The sequence below is a fragment of the Bombus vancouverensis genome, unplaced genomic scaffold, assembly GCF_051014615.1.
Source record: "Bombus vancouverensis nearcticus unplaced genomic scaffold, iyBomVanc1_principal scaffold0035, whole genome shotgun sequence".
Lineage (NCBI taxonomy): Eukaryota > Metazoa > Arthropoda > Insecta > Hymenoptera > Apidae > Bombus > Bombus vancouverensis.
In genome coordinates, this window is record NW_027468926.1 from 488062 (window position 1) to 508906 (window position 20845).

At 46.4% G+C, this 20845-nt stretch overlaps 3 protein-coding genes across 3 annotated transcripts; 1 reads left to right on the forward strand and 2 right to left on the reverse strand.

Moving 5' to 3' along the window:
• Positions 1 to 1502: 1502 nt before the first annotated feature.
• LOC117161901 (uncharacterized) lies at positions 1503 to 5890 on the reverse strand. The gene is made up of 2 exons (XM_076626905.1): positions 5410 to 5890; positions 1503 to 1573 (listed from the first exon to the last, which is right to left on the reverse strand). The coding sequence occupies exons 1-2, from the start codon at positions 5888 to 5890 to the stop codon at positions 1503 to 1505; spliced, it is 552 nt and encodes a 183-aa protein (XP_076483020.1).
• Positions 5891 to 7830: 1940 nt separating this feature from the next.
• LOC117165663 (uncharacterized) lies at positions 7831 to 15227 on the reverse strand. The gene is made up of 4 exons (XM_076626906.1): positions 14238 to 15227; positions 13793 to 14148; positions 8134 to 8669; positions 7831 to 8042 (listed from the first exon to the last, which is right to left on the reverse strand). Exons 1-4 carry the CDS (start codon positions 15225 to 15227, stop codon positions 7831 to 7833), a joined length of 2094 nt encoding a protein of 697 aa, XP_076483021.1.
• Positions 15228 to 20040: 4813 nt separating this feature from the next.
• Positions 20041 to 20508, forward strand: LOC143304431 (uncharacterized). Its single transcript, XM_076626907.1, has one exon. The coding sequence runs from the start codon at positions 20041 to 20043 to the stop codon at positions 20506 to 20508; it is 468 nt and encodes a 155-aa protein (XP_076483022.1).
• Positions 20509 to 20845: the final 337 nt, after the last annotated feature.

Here is a 20845-nt window from a genome sequence, read left to right on the forward strand (position 1 = left end):
GGATTTAGCAGAAAGTATACGACATCTACAACGATCCATTTAGAAACTACCAGAGTATGTGTATTTTAAGCGGATCTTTAAACGTCGATTAAACGCGTTCTCTATCCAATCCTGGCTGAAACATAATTACTCACACTCCCAGTATCCCACATCTAAGTCATTCCAATCAACGTTCCATGTAAACACGAATCCAACGAGTTCCAGGAATAGAGTCAACTGTCTGTAGTTGTTTAGCTGTACACGACGAGTATAATTTTTTCGGGTACTCCTCCAGTACAAAACAGACACTCAAACGACAATATTTCAACACAAAAATATTTAAAACAATAGTTATAAAAGCATGATGCTTAATACCAGGCTTGACATCAGGTATAAGCAAAAATAAATTTCTTCAAACAAATTTCAAGTTAAATCTTTAGCTTGTGTAATTATATCAAACTTGCTCAATTAAGAAGGAGCAGTTTCCATCGTGTTTTGACAACTGACTCATCGATGATGTTTTTCCTTGGAATTGAAAAAGGAATGTGCATAATTTTGTCCTCCGTCCACACTCAAAATACTATCTACATGCTATAATTAGGGATTCAATTTTATAATACGTTGCCTTACTTTCCATCACTGCTTTCCTACTATCAGTCACTTGAACTGTAATATAAACCAGTCTTTTATTTCCAATACTATTCTGCATACCATTTATCAGGAACAATACATTTTATTTGTTAATCTAACAAGATGCGAAGTTCCTCATTTGTCCTAATATCAATCAATGGATAAGTGAATTGAAATCTGTGAAAATGATGTAATATCGGAAAATAAGGATAGAAATTTTTTCCCGATTACTTGCAACTTATTAATTTTAAATTGAATATACATATATAAATTGGACAGGAAACGATATTTATTTAACGGAAACTAAATGCAATACTCGTATCTATATCAAATAACTTTACAGTTATTTGACCACTCTCGTCACAACGAATCTAACACACACACACACACTCTCTCTCTCTCTAACAACGCTATCAATTCTCACAACTCTACTCTTCGACGACTCGATACCTCTAACGACTCTACTCTTCGACGACACAATTAGCTCTGATTCTCGCAACACGCACACTTTTCGACTCGCCTTGCGTAGCGAAACCGTCCTTCTTCTAACGTTGTCTATTGTTTCCCTCATTCCTATGTAAGAACTACCAACTACGTGCCTTTAGTCACGTAGGCACTCTTAAATGTAAACGAACCACAGAAACACGACGTACACGGTTTTTCTATTTTCCACTGATTTCTAATTCGAATTACTTTACGATATTACAATAAGTATCTAGTAATACGACTTCCGAACCGATGTAATTATTGCAATGATTGTTAAATTTCAAAACAATTTCCTATCCATGTTAAACATATTACGTATATGTGCATGTCTAGTATTTCGATTAGTTGCTCTACTTGCGGTAGTTCGCCATTCTGGATCATCTAGACTCAACAAAGATGCATTCAATTTATCCATGCCTTAAAACGCTCTGTAGCGGCACAATAGTTAGAATTTGCTTCAAACCATGTTGTTGTTTTGCTGCGGAATATCAAGAGGTATTGTAAGGAATTATAAGCTCCGGGCAAAACAATGGTGCCGCTACATGTAACCGTAAGACAAGACGAATTTGTATCTTTTGACCTTCTTCTGACGATTATGGCTAAACGAACGTGATCGCAAACGATTCAGTATAAAGTGTGACTAAACGTCTGTATAGATATCGTTTCGCGACAAAATCTGTTTCAAATACACTAACGAGTACACATATTGGTAGTCTCATTATTCGATCCCCTACAGCTCTTATTAAGGAAGATAGAGGCCTGTGACAGTATTCAGCTTGGCCAACTTTGAACAGGGCATATTGATAAGCCAGAGTAACTCACATACAAATTTTTTTTCTTTTTTTTTTACGTGGAGAAATCCTCATGGACACTCCGCTGTTCCAGTAATTGCGTAACAGCACAGTAGTGTCGGACTCTTACCAACTAAAGCTCCACGATGACCACCCGACGCGTATGACAGGGATGCTCCAGGATTCTCTTATGAATTAACTTCAGTTGCACCCACTTCACGCGTTCTCTAGTTCGAGCCGGCTATTGAGTAGGCGTTAGGGGGATGTCGTTGCCCCTAGTGCTGTCACTTCTTCTGGTCGTAGTCCGTTGGGGTGGAGGCGGGGCGGCTCTGGGTCGTCTGACTGCCATCCTTCTCCATCGTCTTATCCTGCAGGGTTGAGAGTTTTTCTTTCTCTCCCTTTCCGCTCGCTCCTTCGCGAGCATAACTCGCTCGCAGAAGAGGCGGACGGTCTCGTATTCCTGTGACCCTCTCAACATCGCTTCCACAATCGCTGAGGGGGTCAACGTTTCTCCTACGGCGTGCCGCAGGGTGTAGCGGAGCAGCTCCCACGCCGGACAGAGCTCCAGGGTGTGCTGCGCTGTGTCCCTGCCCTCTCCGCAGTCTTGGCAGATGTCTGTCGTATCTCGCCGTTTTCTCTTCAGGAACTCGCCGAACACGCCGTGTCCGGTGAGTACTTGTGTCATCCTGAATGTGAGTGGGAGGCCGTGGCGGCTCCTCCATGCCTCCCAGTTTGGTAGGACCGCATCCGCGCCTCGGTGTTCGCTTCTCCCGTTGATCAGTTGGGATCGCCACAGGTTCCATGTGTCCTCTTCGACGGTTCCTGTGTCGTTTGAAGCCGCCTGCTCGGTGGGGTCTTCTCCCGGGTGCCATTCTCTCCGGCGGGTGTATCTCTTTTTGAGCGCCAGCGCCCGCAGCTCCCACGGGGGGGACGCGGCTAGGGTGGACGCCGACGCGTGTGTCACGTAAAGTCGGTACTTGTGTGGTAGTAAGAAGGCTGAGTCGTAACCCAACTACTTATCTCCTTTATAAAACTTTATTATAAATGTTCACACTTACAAAATAATACCGACCTGGAGAAAAGGGGTTATATGAGTACAGCAACTAGAAGAAGAACAAGAACTGCCCGAGCTGTTTGAAGTCTCGGTTTATATACGTTTTGGTTTTAGGATGTTGAGGGGCTAGGTGTAGGTTATGATGTAGAAAGTGTCCGAAGGTCAGGAGTCCATATCCTATCTCTGATGTGGACTGAGGTGCATCACAGCCTTGGTGTATGTTATGATGATAAGGTGGTGATGTATCCAAAAGTGTCCAAAGGTCTGGGGTCCATATCCTATCTCTGATGTGGACTAAGGTGCGTCACAGTCTTGGTGTATGCTATGATGATAAGGTGGTGATGTGTCCAAAAGTGTTCGAGAGTCGGCCGTCGATGTATTATCACTGCTGTAGGTTGAGATGTGATTGATGTCACACGTGCGACACCGTCCGGTATCCCCTAATGATTCTGATGGCGGTCATTCTGTGCAGTCTTCTCAGGAGCAGAATGCTGCGACGGCTTGCCATCAGGTCGTCCACCCATACTGGGGCCCCGTACATCACTCGTGACCGAACGACGCCCTCGTAAAGTCGGCGCACCGCGTCTCCGGCCCCGCCGATGTTCGGTAGTAGGCCGCACAGGGCATTGGCAGCCGCTGACACCTTCGGGATCAGTGAGTCGAAGTGTGGCTCGAACGTCCACTGGCTGTCGATGGTGAGTCCCAGATACTTCATCTGTGATCCCACCCGGACGGTTTTACCTGCCATGTTTATGCATAGGCCGGGCGGTGGTGTCCCTCGCCTCTTCCTGTCAAAGAACCAGGTGGCCTCCGACTTCGCAGGGGAGACTCTCAGGCCCAGTTCGTCCACGGCACGGGTCGCACAGGCCGTTGCGATTCCGCCAATGCGCAGCGTCTCGTGCCAGCCACGACCCTCGACCAGGATTAGGGTGTCGTCCGCATAGCATACTATGGCCGCGCCTGGGGGTAGCGGGCATCGTAGTACCTCGTCGTACGCAACGTTCCATAGTATGGGGCCCAGCACCGAGCCCTGCGGGACGCCACGCTCAACGGATCGCTTTTCCTCTCCTTCCTTACTGGTGTAACACACCCACCTGTCGTCGAGGTAGGCTCGGATCAATCGGACGAGGTAGCTGGGAACCTCGAAGTGCTCCAGGGCCGTCACTATCCTGTCCCATGGCATGGTGTTGAACGCATTGACGATGTCCAGGGAAACCGCCAGCGCCACGCCTTTCCGGGAGACCATGTCCTCCGCAATCGCTCGTACGCGTCTGACCGCGTCAATCCTCGAGCGCCCCTTCCGGAAGCCGTACTGGCTTTCGTGCAAACCTGGCACTTGGCCCGCTATGTGTCGTTCCAACCGGGCGGCGACTACCCTCTCGAGTAGTTTGCCGACCTCGTCCAGTAGGCATATCGGCCGGTACGCTGACGGCGAGGTCGTCGGTCGGCCCTCTTTATGGAGCAGGACCAGCCTCGCCGTCCGCCACGCCCGGGGGTAGACTCCCTCCCTCAGGCATCTTGTGAAGAGGTGCCGGAGTCTGGGGGCCGTGACCCCCATCACTTCGCCCCAGATCCGGCCAGGGATTCCGTCCGGGCCCGGTGCCACGTTGCGGGCGGTTATTCTTCTGGTTGCCTCACATATCTCCTCCTCCGTGACTTCCCAGTCGTCCCTCCATTCCAGCGGTCGTGTCGTTTCCCGTGGCCGTTCCGCCGCTCTGTTTTCCTGCGGGGGAAAGAGCGTTCCGGTGATCCGCGTCAGCAGCGCAGGTTCCATTTCCGCCGTTGTCAGGGGGTCCTTCGCGCGTAGTTTCTGTGTCACCGTCCTGTATCTCCTCCCCCATGGGTCCGACTCGACTGTTTCGACCAGTTCGGACCAGGCACGGTCCTTCGCTTTTTTAATTTCCCTTTGTAGCGAGCGCCGTAGCGCGCGGTACGTCCGGTAGCGCAAGGAGACTTCTTCTTCGTCGCGTCGTCGCCAGCGGCGGGCCCTTAGGTACTGTCTTCGAGCCCGGACACATCTCGTCCTCAGTTCCGCGATGTCGGGGTTCCACCGGTAAACTGCTCTGCGTCGCACCGTGCCCGGTGTGGCTCGTGGCATGGATGCGTCGCAGATTGCTGTCATGGCTTGGCGGAGGTTCTCGGCCTCTTCCACGTCTGCTTCGGTCGTCGTTGTTGAGGCCTCCCAGCTCCAAGCTGTTGCTATAGCAGCCGCCCGGAGTAGATCTTCATTCCTCTCCTTTATTTTCCATCTAGGTGGTGGGCGCGCGTGTCTCCCCCTCGGCGGGCCGCGCCCGTCGTTTGTCGTCGGCATTCCAGGTCCAGGTGCGTCCACCTCCATGAATATGTAGAGGTGGTCCGACAGCGTCTCGACCCCTTCGGCCACTCTCCAGCCTGAGATCCGCCTGAATGCCTCGGGGGAGGCCCATGTTATGTCAACAATGGAGCTCCCTCTGCACGTCACGCAGGTACTGGTCGAGCCCCTGTTCACTAACAGAAGTCCAAGTCCCGCGGCCCAGTTTGATACCATGCGGCCGCTCGCGTTGGTCCTGGCGTTCCCCCATTCCGTGGAGTGTGCGTTGAAGTCTCCCAGGGCGAGCACTTGTCGGGGGAGTCGTCGCCTGACGCAGTCGCCAACTCCGTCTAGGAATTCTTCGAACGCTGCCCGTCCGCTGTTAGGTGACACGTACACCCCCACCACCATCATCACTGCCCACTCGACCGCGGCGTACCCGTTGCCGCGTTCCAGCAGGGCTCCGTGGGCGAACGCCCCGGGCGTTGATGTCCAGGTGACGGCAACCATTCCGTCCGTGTCTCCGACCCACGCCGGGGCATCCAGAACTCTGTATGGTTCCGCCACCACCGCTAGGGCGACCGTGCTCTCCCGGATGGTTTGGTGGAGCAGGTCTTGTGCTCGCCTTGACCTTCCCAGGTTAGTCTGGAGGATGCGCATTCTCAGTTCTTTGGTGTTCTTTCCTTGTTTGTGGCTTCCTCCGTGCCTACCTCCTTTTTCGCGCGCTTAGGGTCGCTTTGCGACGGGGAGCCTTTCTCGCTGCCTCTTGCAGCCGTGGATCCGCGGGCGGCTCCTTTCGTTCCTTTCTTCGAGGGGGCGCAGGCCGGTCCCCCCATCCTGTGCACCGACGGTGCTCCAAGCCCCTCGCAGAGCAGGCATTTCGGGCTCGCAGTAGTGCATGCTGTCGCCTGGTGCTCTGGTTCGCCACATCTGAAGCACAGGTGCCCCTTGTCCTCCTTGGCGGTGCAGGTCTTCCCCGTGTGTCCTATCCCAAGGCACCTGTAGCACTGTAACGGTCTCCGTTCGATGGCTTCGACCTTCGCCGTCGACCAGCCTATGGCGACCTTTCCAGCCTGGGCCAGTTTCCTCACTGCACAGGCAGGGCCTCGTATCCATACGGTGCCAAGTCCGTTCCGGGCGGGGCGGATTTCTCCCAGCCGGATGTCCACGGCTTGCAGCCGCTCTCCCTCGCCAGGGTGTTCTGGATTTCCGCCTTGGTGGCCGCTATGTCTATCAGGGACACCCTTGCCTCCGCGGCTCGGAAGGAGGTCGCCACGCGGACCTCGTTCGGGTCCAGAGCCCGCGTCAGCTGTGCTGCGAGCGCTGCGGCCTTCTCCCTTCCCTGGTCCTCAGTGACCTCTAAGATGCCACCTCCGGTGATGGTCTTCTGCATCCTCATCGTGTTGATGCCGAGATAGGTCAGGGAGACACTGTCCTTGGCCGCAGCCACCACTTCCGCGTAGGATTGGCTCGATTTGTCCGTCAGGGTGATTGTTACCGCTGACGTTCGCGGTGCGCGCGGGAGGGCCCCCCTGCCTCCCCCTCTTCGTGCGTTCTCCAATCCACTCTCCGGAGTTTTCCTCTGGCTCTCCGCCCCTGTCTCGGGGATCAGCTTCGCCTGCTGCTTCTTCCCTGCCTCCTTCTTCTTTCCTCTTCTTTTCCTTCCGACGGTCTGCCATTCGGTGACAGCCGTTCGGCCTCCCTTGAGCGCTGGGGCGCTTGGGGCTCCAGGCTCCATCCCTCTCGTGTTCGCGGCAGGGGCGACCTCCTTTCCTTCTCCTTTTTCTGTTCCCTGCAGTTGTTCCTCCAGTCGGTGCAGCAAGGACCTCATCTCCTCTACATGGTGCTCGACTGCAGCGAGACGCGCCCTGTAGCTGCTCTCATCCGCGGTGGGGCGCGAGGCCGGCTCTTTTCGGAGTGCCTCTACCGCCGCCTCCAGTGTTGCTATGCGTCCTTGCGCTATAGCGAGTACGTCGGTGACAGGGTCCGTTCTCCTCACTATCTCTGTCACGCCCGCGGTGATGGTTCTCGCCGCCTCCTTCAGGGTTTTCCCCTGCGTGCCCTTGTGGCTGCGGGGTGCCTCGGCAGCCTTGGCCACCTCGGCGGCCCGGCGAATCAGTGGCTCCTATGTCCGCCGTTGTGGCTGTTCTCATTTCTTCAGCCGGGTCCGCGGGGAGTTCGGGGGATTCGTTGGCCTTCTTTCTCTTCGCTCGGGGTGCTTCTCTGGCGGGGGTTTCCTCCTCCTCTGTTGTTTCCTCAGTCTATATTCCCTCCTTGTACAGCGTGAAGCGGGAGGGTCCCTCCTTTGGCGGCATCGCCTTCGTCACGCTCCAAGTGCTAACGTGCGGCGGCTCCGCAGCCAGTTCCGTTTCCCTCCGTCCCCTAGCGTTTTCCTCTACCTCCTTCTCTTTCGCCATGGTTGCGTCCGTTTCCCCGTTGGGCAGGAAATGTCGCTCGGTCAGCACTTGCCACTCTGCCGGTCGCTGTCACTTTCAAGTGGCCCGCGCAACGCGCTTCGGCGCACGGGCCAATATGGCTGCGTCTGGGTAGTTCCTCAGGTAGCCCTTGTAGCGGCGCTGTTGTCACGCGTCCTAATATGGCTACTCCACCGTCCTAACCTCACACTTGGTATGTTTTGCTTTAACTCCTCCTTGTCCAAGCCGGACTACCCGCATCCACACCCGTTTTGCGCTCACAGGCACTAGTCCTCCATTCTGGTTACCTCCCTTGCCCAGGCTCTCCAGTTTACCGGAGATTTCGATTACGCTCGCAGCTCCGTCCTCTCTACGTCTGCCTCCCATGTATCCCCAGCCTGTGTTGTAATGGATCAGATGATACTGGAGTCATAGACTCGATTTCAATGATAAGTGTATTTAAATTTTCGAATGTAAAGAGCTCGTTACCTGCGACACGCCTGAAATGTCGTTTGAAGGACTTCACTGCAGCTTCCCATAGCCCTCCGAAGTGAGGTGAGTTGGGAGGAATGAAGAGCCATTCGATCCGTCGGTCGGCTAAAAAGGACTGAACCTTTACCTTATGATCGTCGGATTGCAGGAGATTTCGGAGCTCTCGTAATTCATTGTTGGCGCCAACGAAGTTGGTACCGTTGTCGGAGTAAATTGTCACACAGAATCCTCGGCGAGCGATGAATCTTCGCAGAGCAGCAATGAAGGCCTCGCTAGTGAGGTCGCTGACCAGCTCGATGTGGACTGCTTTGACTGCAAGACATATAAAGATTGCTACATATACCTTAGTTTTGCGTCGGTTGCGATCCTTTCGTTCTTTGATGTAAAACGGTCCGCAATAATCTATTCCGACGTTGGTAAACGGTCGAGATTCCGTTATCCGTGCAGCTGGGAGGTCGCCCATTACGTAATCCACTGGAGGTGGATTAGCTCGGCAGCAACGGACGCACTTCTTCAGCGTGCTCCAAACTTGACTACGGCCATCGATAGGCCAATAAGATCTTCTTAAGGCGTATAAGGTAGCTTGAGTTCCGGAGTGGACATTGATGAGGTGTTCATGCTCGATTATGAGCGCTGTGACTTAGGATTTGGGTAGAATGAGTGGGTGTTTCTGACTGAACGGCATTGATGAGTGACTGAGTCGGCCTCCGACTCGCAACATCCCGTCTTTGTCGAGAAATGGATTGAGTCGTTGCAGCTTCCCCTTCACTGCAGAATTTCGATCTGTTCGGAGAGTGCGGATTTCATCTGAAAAATAACAGAGTTGTAACAGTTTGATCAATTTGTTATGCGCATTGGTTAAATCATGTGTGGTTAGAGGTCTCCCTCGATCCTGTTTTTGTCTCCATCGGAGGCAACGAGTGGTAGTTCTAATCAGCTTGGGCCAAGAAGAAAATCTCTCCAGTAGACTGTGGTCAGCGGGAGTCACGGCCAGACATGTTGCTTTCTTCTGCTCTGATATTTCAGTTAATGGTACTGGGTTCCACGTCGGCCAGTATCTTTGTTAGGGAAGTGATACATTTACACTGTACATGAGAGTGTGTGTGTAAGGGTTAGAGGGCGTCAAGGACTCAGTGGAGACAAAAGACTGTTGCCAGATGTTAGAAGAATCTAGGCTAGTCGGTTGGCAACCAGCGTGCGTGCAAGACGTTCTTAGAGAGGAATATAGATGTATAACTGTTGTATGGAAATATAGCCAATAATTTGTATTCCCAAATCCTCGAATTTCCTTAACATGGTAGCAGAGCGTGGTTACTAGTTTTGCAAGATATTTAGTGCGTGGTTACGATCTTGCGAGTGAGTTTTCAGTAAAGAAAAAAAACTTTCAGAAAAAAAATATACTTCGAGCACGTAGGAACGCTTGAGTAAGAAAAGAAAAAAAAGGAATCAATTAAAATGGAGAGATCGGAAATCATGATACCTATATTCGATGGTGAGGATTATGGAATGTGGAAGCAAAGAATCACGATGTTTCTCAAATATAAGGAATGCGAGGTTGTTACAACTAGAATGAAGAACGAAAGAGACGATGAAGACTGGGACAAAAAGGATTTGAAGGCGATTAATATAATTTATAGTGCAATATCGAACAGACAATTGGAGTATGTTAGGGAAGGAAAAACGGCGTATGATATAATAAAAAGGTTCGATGAAATGTACTTGAAAGAGTCGACGGCACTGCAGATCGTATGCAGAAGGAGATTGGAAAACATAAGACTGGAGAACTACAGTGATTCAGCATCATTCTTTAACGATTTTGAGAAATTAATCAATGAATTAAAAAGTGCGGGCGCACAAGTAAGTGAGAGGGAAAAGCTGAATTACATGCTGAATACGTTACCCGAAGAATACAGCTACATAGCGGACATAATAGACGCATTGAAAGAAGAGGATCAAACGGTAGCGTATGTAAAAAATAAAATAGAGGTAGCACAGAAGAAAAATAAATCCAATCGAGGAGAAAGGCAAACCAACTCCTTTTCTGCAAAAAAAGGAAGGATGCTTCAGATGTGGAAGATTAGGACACTTTGCGAGAGGGTGTCAAAATGGCGTCCAAGCGGGAAGCAGTAACGGCTATTGGCATGGGCCAACACGTGGTCGAAACAGAGGAAGAGGGAACAAAGGCAATACGAGCAGGGGACGTGGAAACTTTCATCGTCAATCAACAACCGGCACGGGCGAGCATGGAAACTCAAGAGCAGGCATATGGATAGCAACGGCGCACGCAGCAAACAGCAGTGAGACGAATGAGATAAGTAAGAACGAAATAGTGTGGCTATTAGATAGCGGTTGTACCGATCACATAATAATATAAATTATTTCGATAAATCTATCGACCTAAAAGAACCGGTAAATATATATTTAGGCGATAATAGACCGATAAAAGCGACAAAAGTTGGGAATGTTATAAGTTATTTTGAAGCATTCGGAAAACAAAATGAAATAAATATAAGGAAAGTATTTTACGCGAAAGAAATGTCCGCAAATTTGATTAGTTTAGGTAAACTAACAGACAATAAGAATACGGTTATTTCCAAAGGAAATATTGCGAAAGTAATAGATGAGGATAATAAACTTACAGCTGTAGCGTTCAAAGAAAATGGGACATATAGAATAAAAAGTATATTGAAAGGGAAGAAGCACTTAGTAAACAGCGCCGAACGTAGTGGTATGAGTAAAAAGGAAAGATGGCATAGGATGCTAGGACACGTAAATTTTACATATTTAGAGATTTTGGGTAAAGAGCAGCTAGTGACTGGCATACCGAATGAATTTGAAAAGGAATTTTTGAAATGAAGGGTGTGTATAGAAAGCAAAATGCATAACTTACCTTTCAAAAATAATCGAACTAAGGCTAGGGAAATAATGGAAATTATTCATACGGACGTATCTGGTCCCTTTAAGACCACCGGATTCAATGGAGAAAAATATTTCATTTCATTTATCGATGATTATAGTAAAATAGCTAGGATCTATTGTATAAAATCAAAAGATGAGGTCTTTGATTCTTTCGTACAGTTCGTAAATGAAGCCGAAAATTTAACGGGCAAGAGGTTAAAAATATTAAGATGCGATAATGGTAAAGAATATTTAAATAATCGAATTTATAAGTTTGCTAGGGATAAAGGTATAAGAATAAATAATTGCCCAACATACGTACATGAATTAAACGGGACAGCGGAAAGGTATAATAGAACAGTGATGGACATGGCGCGTTGCTTGTTAGCGGAAGCGAAAGTACATAAAAGGTACTGGCCGGAAATAGTTTGTACAGCGGCATACTTGAAAAATCGAATATTAGCGAATACTATAGAAAGAAAGACACCTTTTGAAATATTCTTCGGGAGAAAACCAAGTGTTAAAAATCTACATCTATATGGAAGTAAAGTTTTTGTAAGAAGGCCAGAACAAAAAAGAGTTTCCAAATGGGACAAGAAGGCATATATGGGAATTCTATTAGGATATAGTGAAGTAGGATACAGAGTCTTATTAGGTGGGAAAATAACAATAGCTAGACATGTAGAGGTCATAGAGACAGACACTAAATGTATCGGTTTTGAGGAAAATTCATTAGAGGCAGATAGAAATGATAGCGAAGATAACTATTCATTGGATGGTATGGATAAGGAAGAGTTAGAAGGTAGGAAAGATGAAAATAATAGTAGTATTGAAAGCTCAAACACTCCTAGGAGATCTACACGTATTAAGAAAACTCCAGTAAGGTATCCAGAAAAGGAAAATATTTGCGAGATTCATGCAAATTATTGTAAAGTAGATATCCCTCGTACATTTGAGGAGGCGATTTGTTGCGAAAATAATGAAGTTTGGAAACAGGCTATGGATAAGGAAATAGAATGTCTCTATAAGAATAAAACTTGGAAATTGGTAGAAAGGGTAAAAGGCAAAGAAGTATTAGATGTAAAATGGGTTTACACGAAAAAATCAGAGGACAGGTATAAGGCTAGATTAGTGGTAAGGGGATTTCAACAAAGAAACGTAGCCGATGACATATATTCTCCAGTGGCGAGTAATCAGACCTTTAAGATATTGCTATCATATTGTTGTCAAAATGGATTAATAATTGAGCAAATGGATGTAGAAACTGCCTTTTTAAATGGTGAAGTAACCTCGGAGGTATATGTAAATCAACCAAAGGGATATGCGGACGGAACGAATAGAGTTTGTAAATTATCGAAAGCGCTTTATGGGTTAAAAGAAAGTCCGAGGGACTGGTATGAGTGTTTTGATAAGTATGTGACGAGATTAGGTTTTAAAAGGAACAATATAGAGCTGTGCCTATATACTTATGGAGAGGGAGAAAATGTTGTTTATTTGTTAATATACGTAGACGATTTGTTGATTTGTAGTAAAAACAAAGGGAAGATACAAAGTGCAAAAAAAAATTATTAACTGATAAATTTGAAATGAAAGATTTATGTGAAGTAAAAGAATATCTTGGAATAAATATAGAGTATGATTATTTAAAAAATGAAATGAGATTAAGCCAAAAGAAATACATAGAATCATTAGCAAACAAATATAAATTACATAACAGCAAATTGTACTGTACACCTATGGAGACCAACTTAAAAATTGAAAAAGCTGAGATAAATAGAGAGGACATTGGATACAAGAATTTAATTGGCGCATTGCTGTATATTAGTGTAAATACCAGACCCGATATAAGTTATAGTGTGAATTATCTGAGTAGATTTCAAGATTGTTGTAACGAGACACATTTTAAATATGCCTTGCGAATATTGAAATATTTGTACCGGACTAGAGATTTAGGGCTACATTATAAAAGAAATGAAAAGTGCGAAACGATAGATTGTTATGTGGACGCTGATTGGGCAGGAGATCATATAGATAGGAAATCGACTTGTGGGTATGTAATTAGATTGTATGGAAATGTAATTGGATGGAAGTCTAAAAAACAAAGGTGTGTGACAAAAGCCTCGACGTATGCAGAGTATGTAGCTCTATCGGAAGCGGTGAGCGAAGTAATGACTATCAGAGAACTAATGAAAATCTTCGATGTAAATGTAAACGATAACCCTGTAAAAATCTATGAGGATAACTCTGGAGTAATGAGTATAGCAAAATACGGAACTTTTACAAAAAATTCTAAACACATCGAAGTTCATTACCAGAAAATAAGATAAACATAATAAAAGTAAGTACAGAAGAAAACACTGCGGATATTTTTACGAAGGCACTGTGTAGAGAGAAATTTGAAAGGTTTAGGTCATGGATGAATGTAAAATAAGAGAAATGTAAAGAAAGCGATAAATGTCAAATATTTTGTTAATTCGACAAGTATGTAAATAAAATTAAGTGTACAGTATAAATGTAAGGATGCGTGTTAGGGAAGTGATACATTTACACTGTACATGAGTGTGTGTGTGTAAGGGTTAGAGGGCGTCAAGGACTCAGTGGAGACAAAAGACTGTTGCCAGATGTTAGAAGAATCTAGGCTAGTCGGTTGGCAACCAGCGTGCGTGCAAGACGTTCTTAGAGAGGAATATAGATGTATAACTGTTGTATAGAAATATAGCCAATAATTTGTATTCCCAAATCCTCGAATTTCCTTAACAATCTTTCTGGTTGTTGGAGCCATTCCGGACCATGTTGCCAAATGGTTGGTCGCAGGAAATCTTCGGGTGATTGGCCTCGAGATATGAGATCTGCAGGGTTATCGGCAGTGGGAATGTGACTCCAATCTGAGGTGTGAGTCTTCTGCTGAATTTCTGTCACACGATTAGCGACAAAGGTTTTCAGCGTATGGGGTGATGTATTGATCCAATGAAGTACGATTGTAGAATCCGTCCAGTAAACAGTCCGAGAAATGTTGCTTGGTAAAGCTTGACGGACTGTGGTGGCCAATGATGCGAGAAGAAGTGCTCCACTCAGTTCCAGCCTTGGAATGGTTTGTGATTTCAGTGGAGCCACCTTTGATTTTGCAGTGAGGAGTCGTGTCCAGACATGACCATCCGGAGTGATGATGCGAAGGTAAACGCATGCCCCATAAGCCCTTTCACTAGCGTCACAGAACCCGTGTAATTCATTTCCGCTGCAGCCTTGATTATCGTTTTACGTGGAAACTTCACGTTATTCAATAATAGCAGCTGTGCATAATATTTGCTCCATTCCGTGTGCACGTCAGCCGGTAGAGATTTGTCCCAATCAATTTTTAAAGTCCAGAGTCGTTGGAGCAGCATCTTAGCTCGGACGATCACTGGTGCCAATAATCCGAGGGGGTCGTAGATCTTGGCGATTTCGGAGCTGATTGTTCTCTTCGTGATTCGAGAGGCGGTGGAATTAATTTTTACGGAGTATAGGATCGAATCGTCAAAGGAATTCCAAACCACACCCAGAGTTTTGAAGGTTTGCGATTCGCCTAGTAGCAGCTTGTCGTTTATGTCCTGCTCGGAAAGTCCTCGTAGCAGTTCCCGGTCGTTCGATGCCCATTTTCGAATGTTTAAGCCGGCTAGTTTAAGCAGTTCCGTGAGCTCCGTTCTCCATGATCGTGCCTCGACCTTTCTATCAACTCCAGTGAGAACATCGTCGACGTAGAAGTCTCGCTGTAAGACCGTCGCCGCTCGTGGGTACCGATGTCCCCCGTCGTCCGCCAGTTGTTTGAGGCACCGAATGGCTAGATCAGGGGCCGCTGACAGCCCGAATGTCACTGTATTAAGTTGATAGGTGTCAACTTCTCCATCAGAATTGCGCCACAAAATTTGTTGAAATTTTCGATCCTCTGGACGCACAAGAAATTGTCGATACATCTTTTCGACATCGCCTGTAATGACGTATTGATGAGAACGAAATCTTAGAAGGATGAAGAATAAGTCATCTTGTAGTTTCGGTCCCGTATGAAGTACGTCGTTTAATGAAACTCCGGTGGTGGTTGGTGCAGATCCGTCAAACACAACTCGGAGTTTTGTAGTTTGGCTGGACTCTTTGATCACGCCGTGATGTGGCAGAAAATATCCGTCGTCCGTGCAGTTGTCCGTGGTAATCTTCGTCATGTGTCCTAATTCGACATATTCTTGTATCACGGCGCGATAGTCGGCTTCGAATCGTTTGTCTCGTTGGAATCGACGACAGAGGGAAATGAGTCGCTTCATCGCTATTGTCTTAGAGGATCCAAGCGAAGGAGTTGTTTCGTTGAATGGGAGAGCGACCATGTATCGCCCTTCGTTGGTGCGTTGAACGTGATTTCGAAAGTGTTCTTCGCACTGTCGTTCCGCTTCCGAAATGTGTGCAGTGGGCGGTCATTCGTCGATTTCCCAAAAACGGGCGAGGTCCGCCTGTAAAGCCGCCGTGGAGGCGTGAAATGCAAGTGCTGATGATTGCGAGGTTGGGCTCTCCCCGATGACCCATCCGAATCGCGTTTTTTGCAGACGCAAGTCGGGCCCGTTTGCTTGACTGATGTCAAGTTGGCCGACACAGAGTGATGCTAGCGTTGGTCCGGCGCTCAACAATATTTCGATCGGCGCAGGCCTATTTAATCTTGGATCGGCTAGTTGGAGATTCCTCGGTATATGTATTATTGAGCGATCTACGGGTTGATCTGGGACTCAAGGCGATATTGTCGGTATGATTAGGAACGTCAAGGTGCGTTCGTATGTGCCCTCGATGGAGGTGATCGTGGCCGTGATGTAACGTTTCGAGGTTGTCGATAACGTGTTGAGTGTTCCGATTGGGACCTAACATTTCCGTTGGTTAAGTTTTAGCGAATCAGCGAGTTTTTCAGTGATAAAGTTCATGCTAGAGCCGGTGTCTAGCAGAGTTCTACAACGGAATGGTTGAACTTTATTGTTCAATATGTTGACCTGCGCTGTGACTAACAAATCGTGCTGCAGTGGTTCACAAGGAAGCGAGATCAATGAGTCCGTTTTCTGTGGTTCGGTCCCTAACAAGGTCGTTTGATGACGTCATTGTTTTCCTTGTCGTCTAGGACTGGACGATATATTTGATCCCGATGCCGGCGTTCGCGATAACCGAGATTCACGTTTCGGAGATGCTCGCGGAGACGATCGGGGAGACGATCGGGGAGACGATCGGGGAGACGATCGGGGAGACGATCGGGCAGACGTGGATGCGCGTCTCGAACGATGTGACGATCGCGGGGTCGGTGAACTAGGCGAAGATCGACCGTTGGATGATCGATCGCTCGATGATCGACCGCTCGATGACCGGCTTACACGTGGTCGTGATTTGCTATGACCATGGTCTTGATGTAGGTATGTATGGTGTCGCTGCTTGCAGATGCGACACGAACCGGCGGAGCAATGAGTAATAGCGTGTCCCTTACCTAAACAATTGGTACATAGAGACGCCCTCTTGGCGATTTCAAGGCGTTTTTTAGGCGACTTCGCTTTGAAGACATCACAATTCCATAATTCGTGTTGTCCTTGACAATTCGGACACACCAACGTATTATGTGTACTTGTGAATGCGTAACTTCGCGGTGCGTTCGGTCGCTGACGTTTGTGTTGATCGGACTCCCTTTTTATCACGGTTGATGCTGAGTTCGTCCTGTCGCCGTTCGTCCGTGTTTTCAGAAAGTCTACCAGATGCGTATATGACGGCATTTTCTTGTCCGGCAATGTGCGCTGCCATTTGCGAATGATGGCTGAATTACTTTACATTTTTCTTGTCACGTCCCGCGCTGCGCACGCGCCGTAACGTAACCAAATTCGAACCTCACAACCACGGAGTTTAATTTCAAATCGCATTATATAACAGACAATACTACAATTTAGTCTAAATTCAAAAATTAACGGCAACGCAACCAAAACGAGCCAGACAAAACGTAACATTCTACAATTCCTAACCCCAAATCTAACCCCAATTCTTACCACAATCGTTTTCTGAATCACTGCACAAAAGTGCAGATTTCTTCTTTCTCTTGCGTTCTGGTTCATCTTTTTCTACTGTGACAATAAGACGGCCATCAGACGTAGTCTTAAATTCACGATCTTTCCGCTTTATAGCTGCTATTTTTGAATTAATAGCGACTATAGGTTGCGTTGCTTAAAAATTATTTTGTACATCTAATTCTAACTTCGACTAATCGAATTGAGAAAAATATCTAGACTTACTTGATATATTTCGAGCAGCCGCAGGATCAACGAGATCAACGATCTCTTCATGCTCATGAATCCAGGCTTGCTGTCATTTTGGCAGTGTTATGGCACTGCCGTGTGGAAAGGGACTGAGCGTTTCGTCCCGGGACTACCGGTGGACTCGTCAGTAAGGCTATGCGCGGTAGTCCCTGCCTCAGACGTTGAGGGAGTCTCGCTAGGTGCGATATTTGTATCATGCCTCGTATATTCGACCTCTAGCGAGATAGACAGACTCGTTGTCGTCGTAGCGGCCCTCTGGTGTTGGCGGTTGGTACCCGGATCGCCCTAGAGGTGTTACGACTGTGTTGATGCCTCGACCTGTCGGCGTCCTGTTGGTACCGATCCGCCACAAATCCCTTGAATAGCATTATGTTTTTTTTAAATTTTCCTTTGTTATAGCAGGCTTCGCAGAGGCTAAGGGAATGACAAAATTTAATATAATATCGAAGACAAAAAAAATTCATAAAAAATCCTTAATTTAGAACTGGTCTGACTATAGCATCGGCCAGGATCCTGCCGGAAGTGCAGAGGTGCCATATGCTAGGGCATACGGTTGCGAGATGCACCGTTGTATGCCCTGGCAGGGAGCTATACAGGAGGTGTGGGAGTGGAGAACACACAATGAAGGGGTGCACGAAGGAGCCGAGACGTGCGATGTGCTCCAGAAAGGAAGGTGCAAATGTTAGGCACGTTACGAGCTTGCTGGCCTGCCCGATAGTCAGGGTCGAGACTGAGAACTAAGAGGATAAAGGTCCTGCAGATTAATCTGAATAGATGCAGGCTAGCGCAGGATCTTTTAGCTAAATGTGTGTGCGAAAACAGGGTGGACATAGTGATCGTATCCGAGCCGTAAAAACAATTACCGTATTGGTACAATGATACGGTCCGGAATGCATTGCTATGGGTCACTCTTTTTAATGGATGACAGGCGTCTACTGAGACGCTGATCGGCAAGAGAGGAGTGGTTGGCATCAGCGTCGAGGACATTATGTGTATCAGTGAATACATTGTTCCCCTAATGTGAACAGGCAGGAGTTCAACGGTTACATTTTGACATCGTCATCTTGACTACGTCGGACAATTTACGACCGATATCCGGCATATAAAAGGGATAGATAACAATGAAACCGATACTCTATCCCGGATCGAAGCTATCGGGAAATTAGTTGACCATCAAACGCTAGCCGCAGCGTAACAAAACGATACCAAGTTGCCCGAGATAATTAAGTCTAGCTCTAGCGCGTTGCAATTAAGAAAGGTGCGATTTCCCGATCAGGATGTCGGATTATATTTTCATCTCTCGACCGAAGACCATTCGTACCGGAACCGCTACGACGCACCGTATTTCGGTTATTGCATGGACTTTCCCATCCGAGGATGCGCGCCACGCAAAAACTGGTGACGACGTGTTTTGTCTAGCCGTCCGTAAATAAAGATTGTCGAATGTGGACGCGGCAATGCATATCGTACCAGCATAATAAAGGCACGTATCCTCACCAGTTGGAACGTTCAAATCGTTAGAAGGCCGGTTCGAACATATACGATTAGACATTATCGTGATGCAATACTCGCAAGGCTATCGATATTGTCTAACGTGCGTCGATATTATCTAACGTGCATCGAACGTTTTTCGCGTTGGCCTAAAGCCGTTCCCATTGCCGATTTGGAAGCGCCAACCGTTGCCTCGGCCCTCCTTTCGACCTGGATTTCTTGTTTCGGCATCCCCTTGAAAATAACGACCGATCGCCAATTCGAATCGCGTCTATTTGAAGAGTTATGCCGGTTGCTCGGCGTCACTCACTTACGCACGTCGGCCTATCATCCCGCGTCTAATGGGATGGTAGATCACTTACATAGACAACTTAACACTAAACCCACCGACGCGGTCTTTTAGACCGCTTTCGAAACTTCTACTCAAATTTAACCATATTTAAACGTTATCAAATCGCTTCATGACTTTTCCTAAAACGCATACAATACATTTTTCAGTATTTATTTCTAGTTTGCTTTTTTCTTTTCCAAGAAAGATTTGTACTTTGCCTTGTCTACCGTGGGCGGTCAATTTGATCGTTCGATGGAATATTCTATTTATTCTGAAAATAAATACTATCAGTGCAAAGAAAAGGCTATATCAAGGTCAGATGACAAACAAAATTAGTAATAACAAATGATAACAACTGTTACACACGTAACCTTGTCATAAACCATAATTCATCCCTGAATTAAGAGGGTGACTCAGTCCCATATAATGACCCTAAGGAAACACCATGAGATTTAGAATTTTTATGGTCAATTGTTACAAACATTTTAAAAGACGAAAAGTTTTTTAGGGTTATTGCTCATTCCGGTAAAACACGGAAAAAGTGGGTTTTTCCCATGTTCAACGGTCAATTCCACCCTCGAGCAACCATTGATGGAAAATGGCCAGTACCAATCAATATTTTCATATAAATATCGCCGCCAGAGACTATATTTTTACGTGGTATCTTTCTTTCGACCAGAATACGTCTCGGTTTCTTAGTGAATCAGTCGACATCTAAACTTGTTATCTCTATAACTCACACGGAAAGTATCCCGGAGTGTTTTGTGTAAAGTGGTTATAAAAGAAATAGTAAAGCATATAAAATTTGACATTAATTTTGTATTCCATACATAGCGTTATTCTGTGGTAAATATTTACCCTAAAAATGTCAAGACTTTGCAAAAAAAAATGATTAAAAAAATAATGGACATAGCAGAAGTCTGTACAGTGTGCGATGAACAAGAAACTTCAGCAACTGAAAACAGCATGGAAATACATGAAAAGCTATTTACAACCGAATCAAAGTTAGACAGCAATAATGAAGAGGAGAATATTATCAATGAGCGTTCACGTCCAGGGCAAAAAAGAAAGAAATTATCATTCACAGCAGAACGTAAGATTGGCGTAAAGAAACAACGTATCGAAACTGGGCTCGATGGAACAGTTTGGAAAGAACTAAATGCAAGTTCCAAACCTGGCAGGATACCAGTTCATAATAGTTTTAGGAGTGTCTCAGGTCTGACAGGATATACTAAACGGCATATAGTGAAAGGACAAGTAAAGACAGCATTTTATCCTATCATTGATCACCGTACAAGGAATCATGTAATAAAATGTACGAAAGAAGATGCATTTACAGTATTAGGGACTAAGTAGGAGCTAGATACAACAAAACTAGATGTATTTATTGCTCTGCTATATGCCCGCGGTGCATATCAGGGAAAGAACTTAGATATCTCATATTTGTGGAATAAAATTTGGGGACCTGCATTTTTTTCAAAAACAATGAGCAAGAATGATTTTACTGAAATTATGAAGTTTATACGATTTGATAAAGAGAGCGAAAGAAGCCAGCGTTTACGATCCAATAAATTTGCAATGGTATCTACAATGTGGGACCGATTTATAGAGAATTCACAAAAGTGTTATAAACCTGGTGCATATATTACTATTGATGAGCAGTTGTTTCCGTCGAAGACTAGGTGTAGATTTG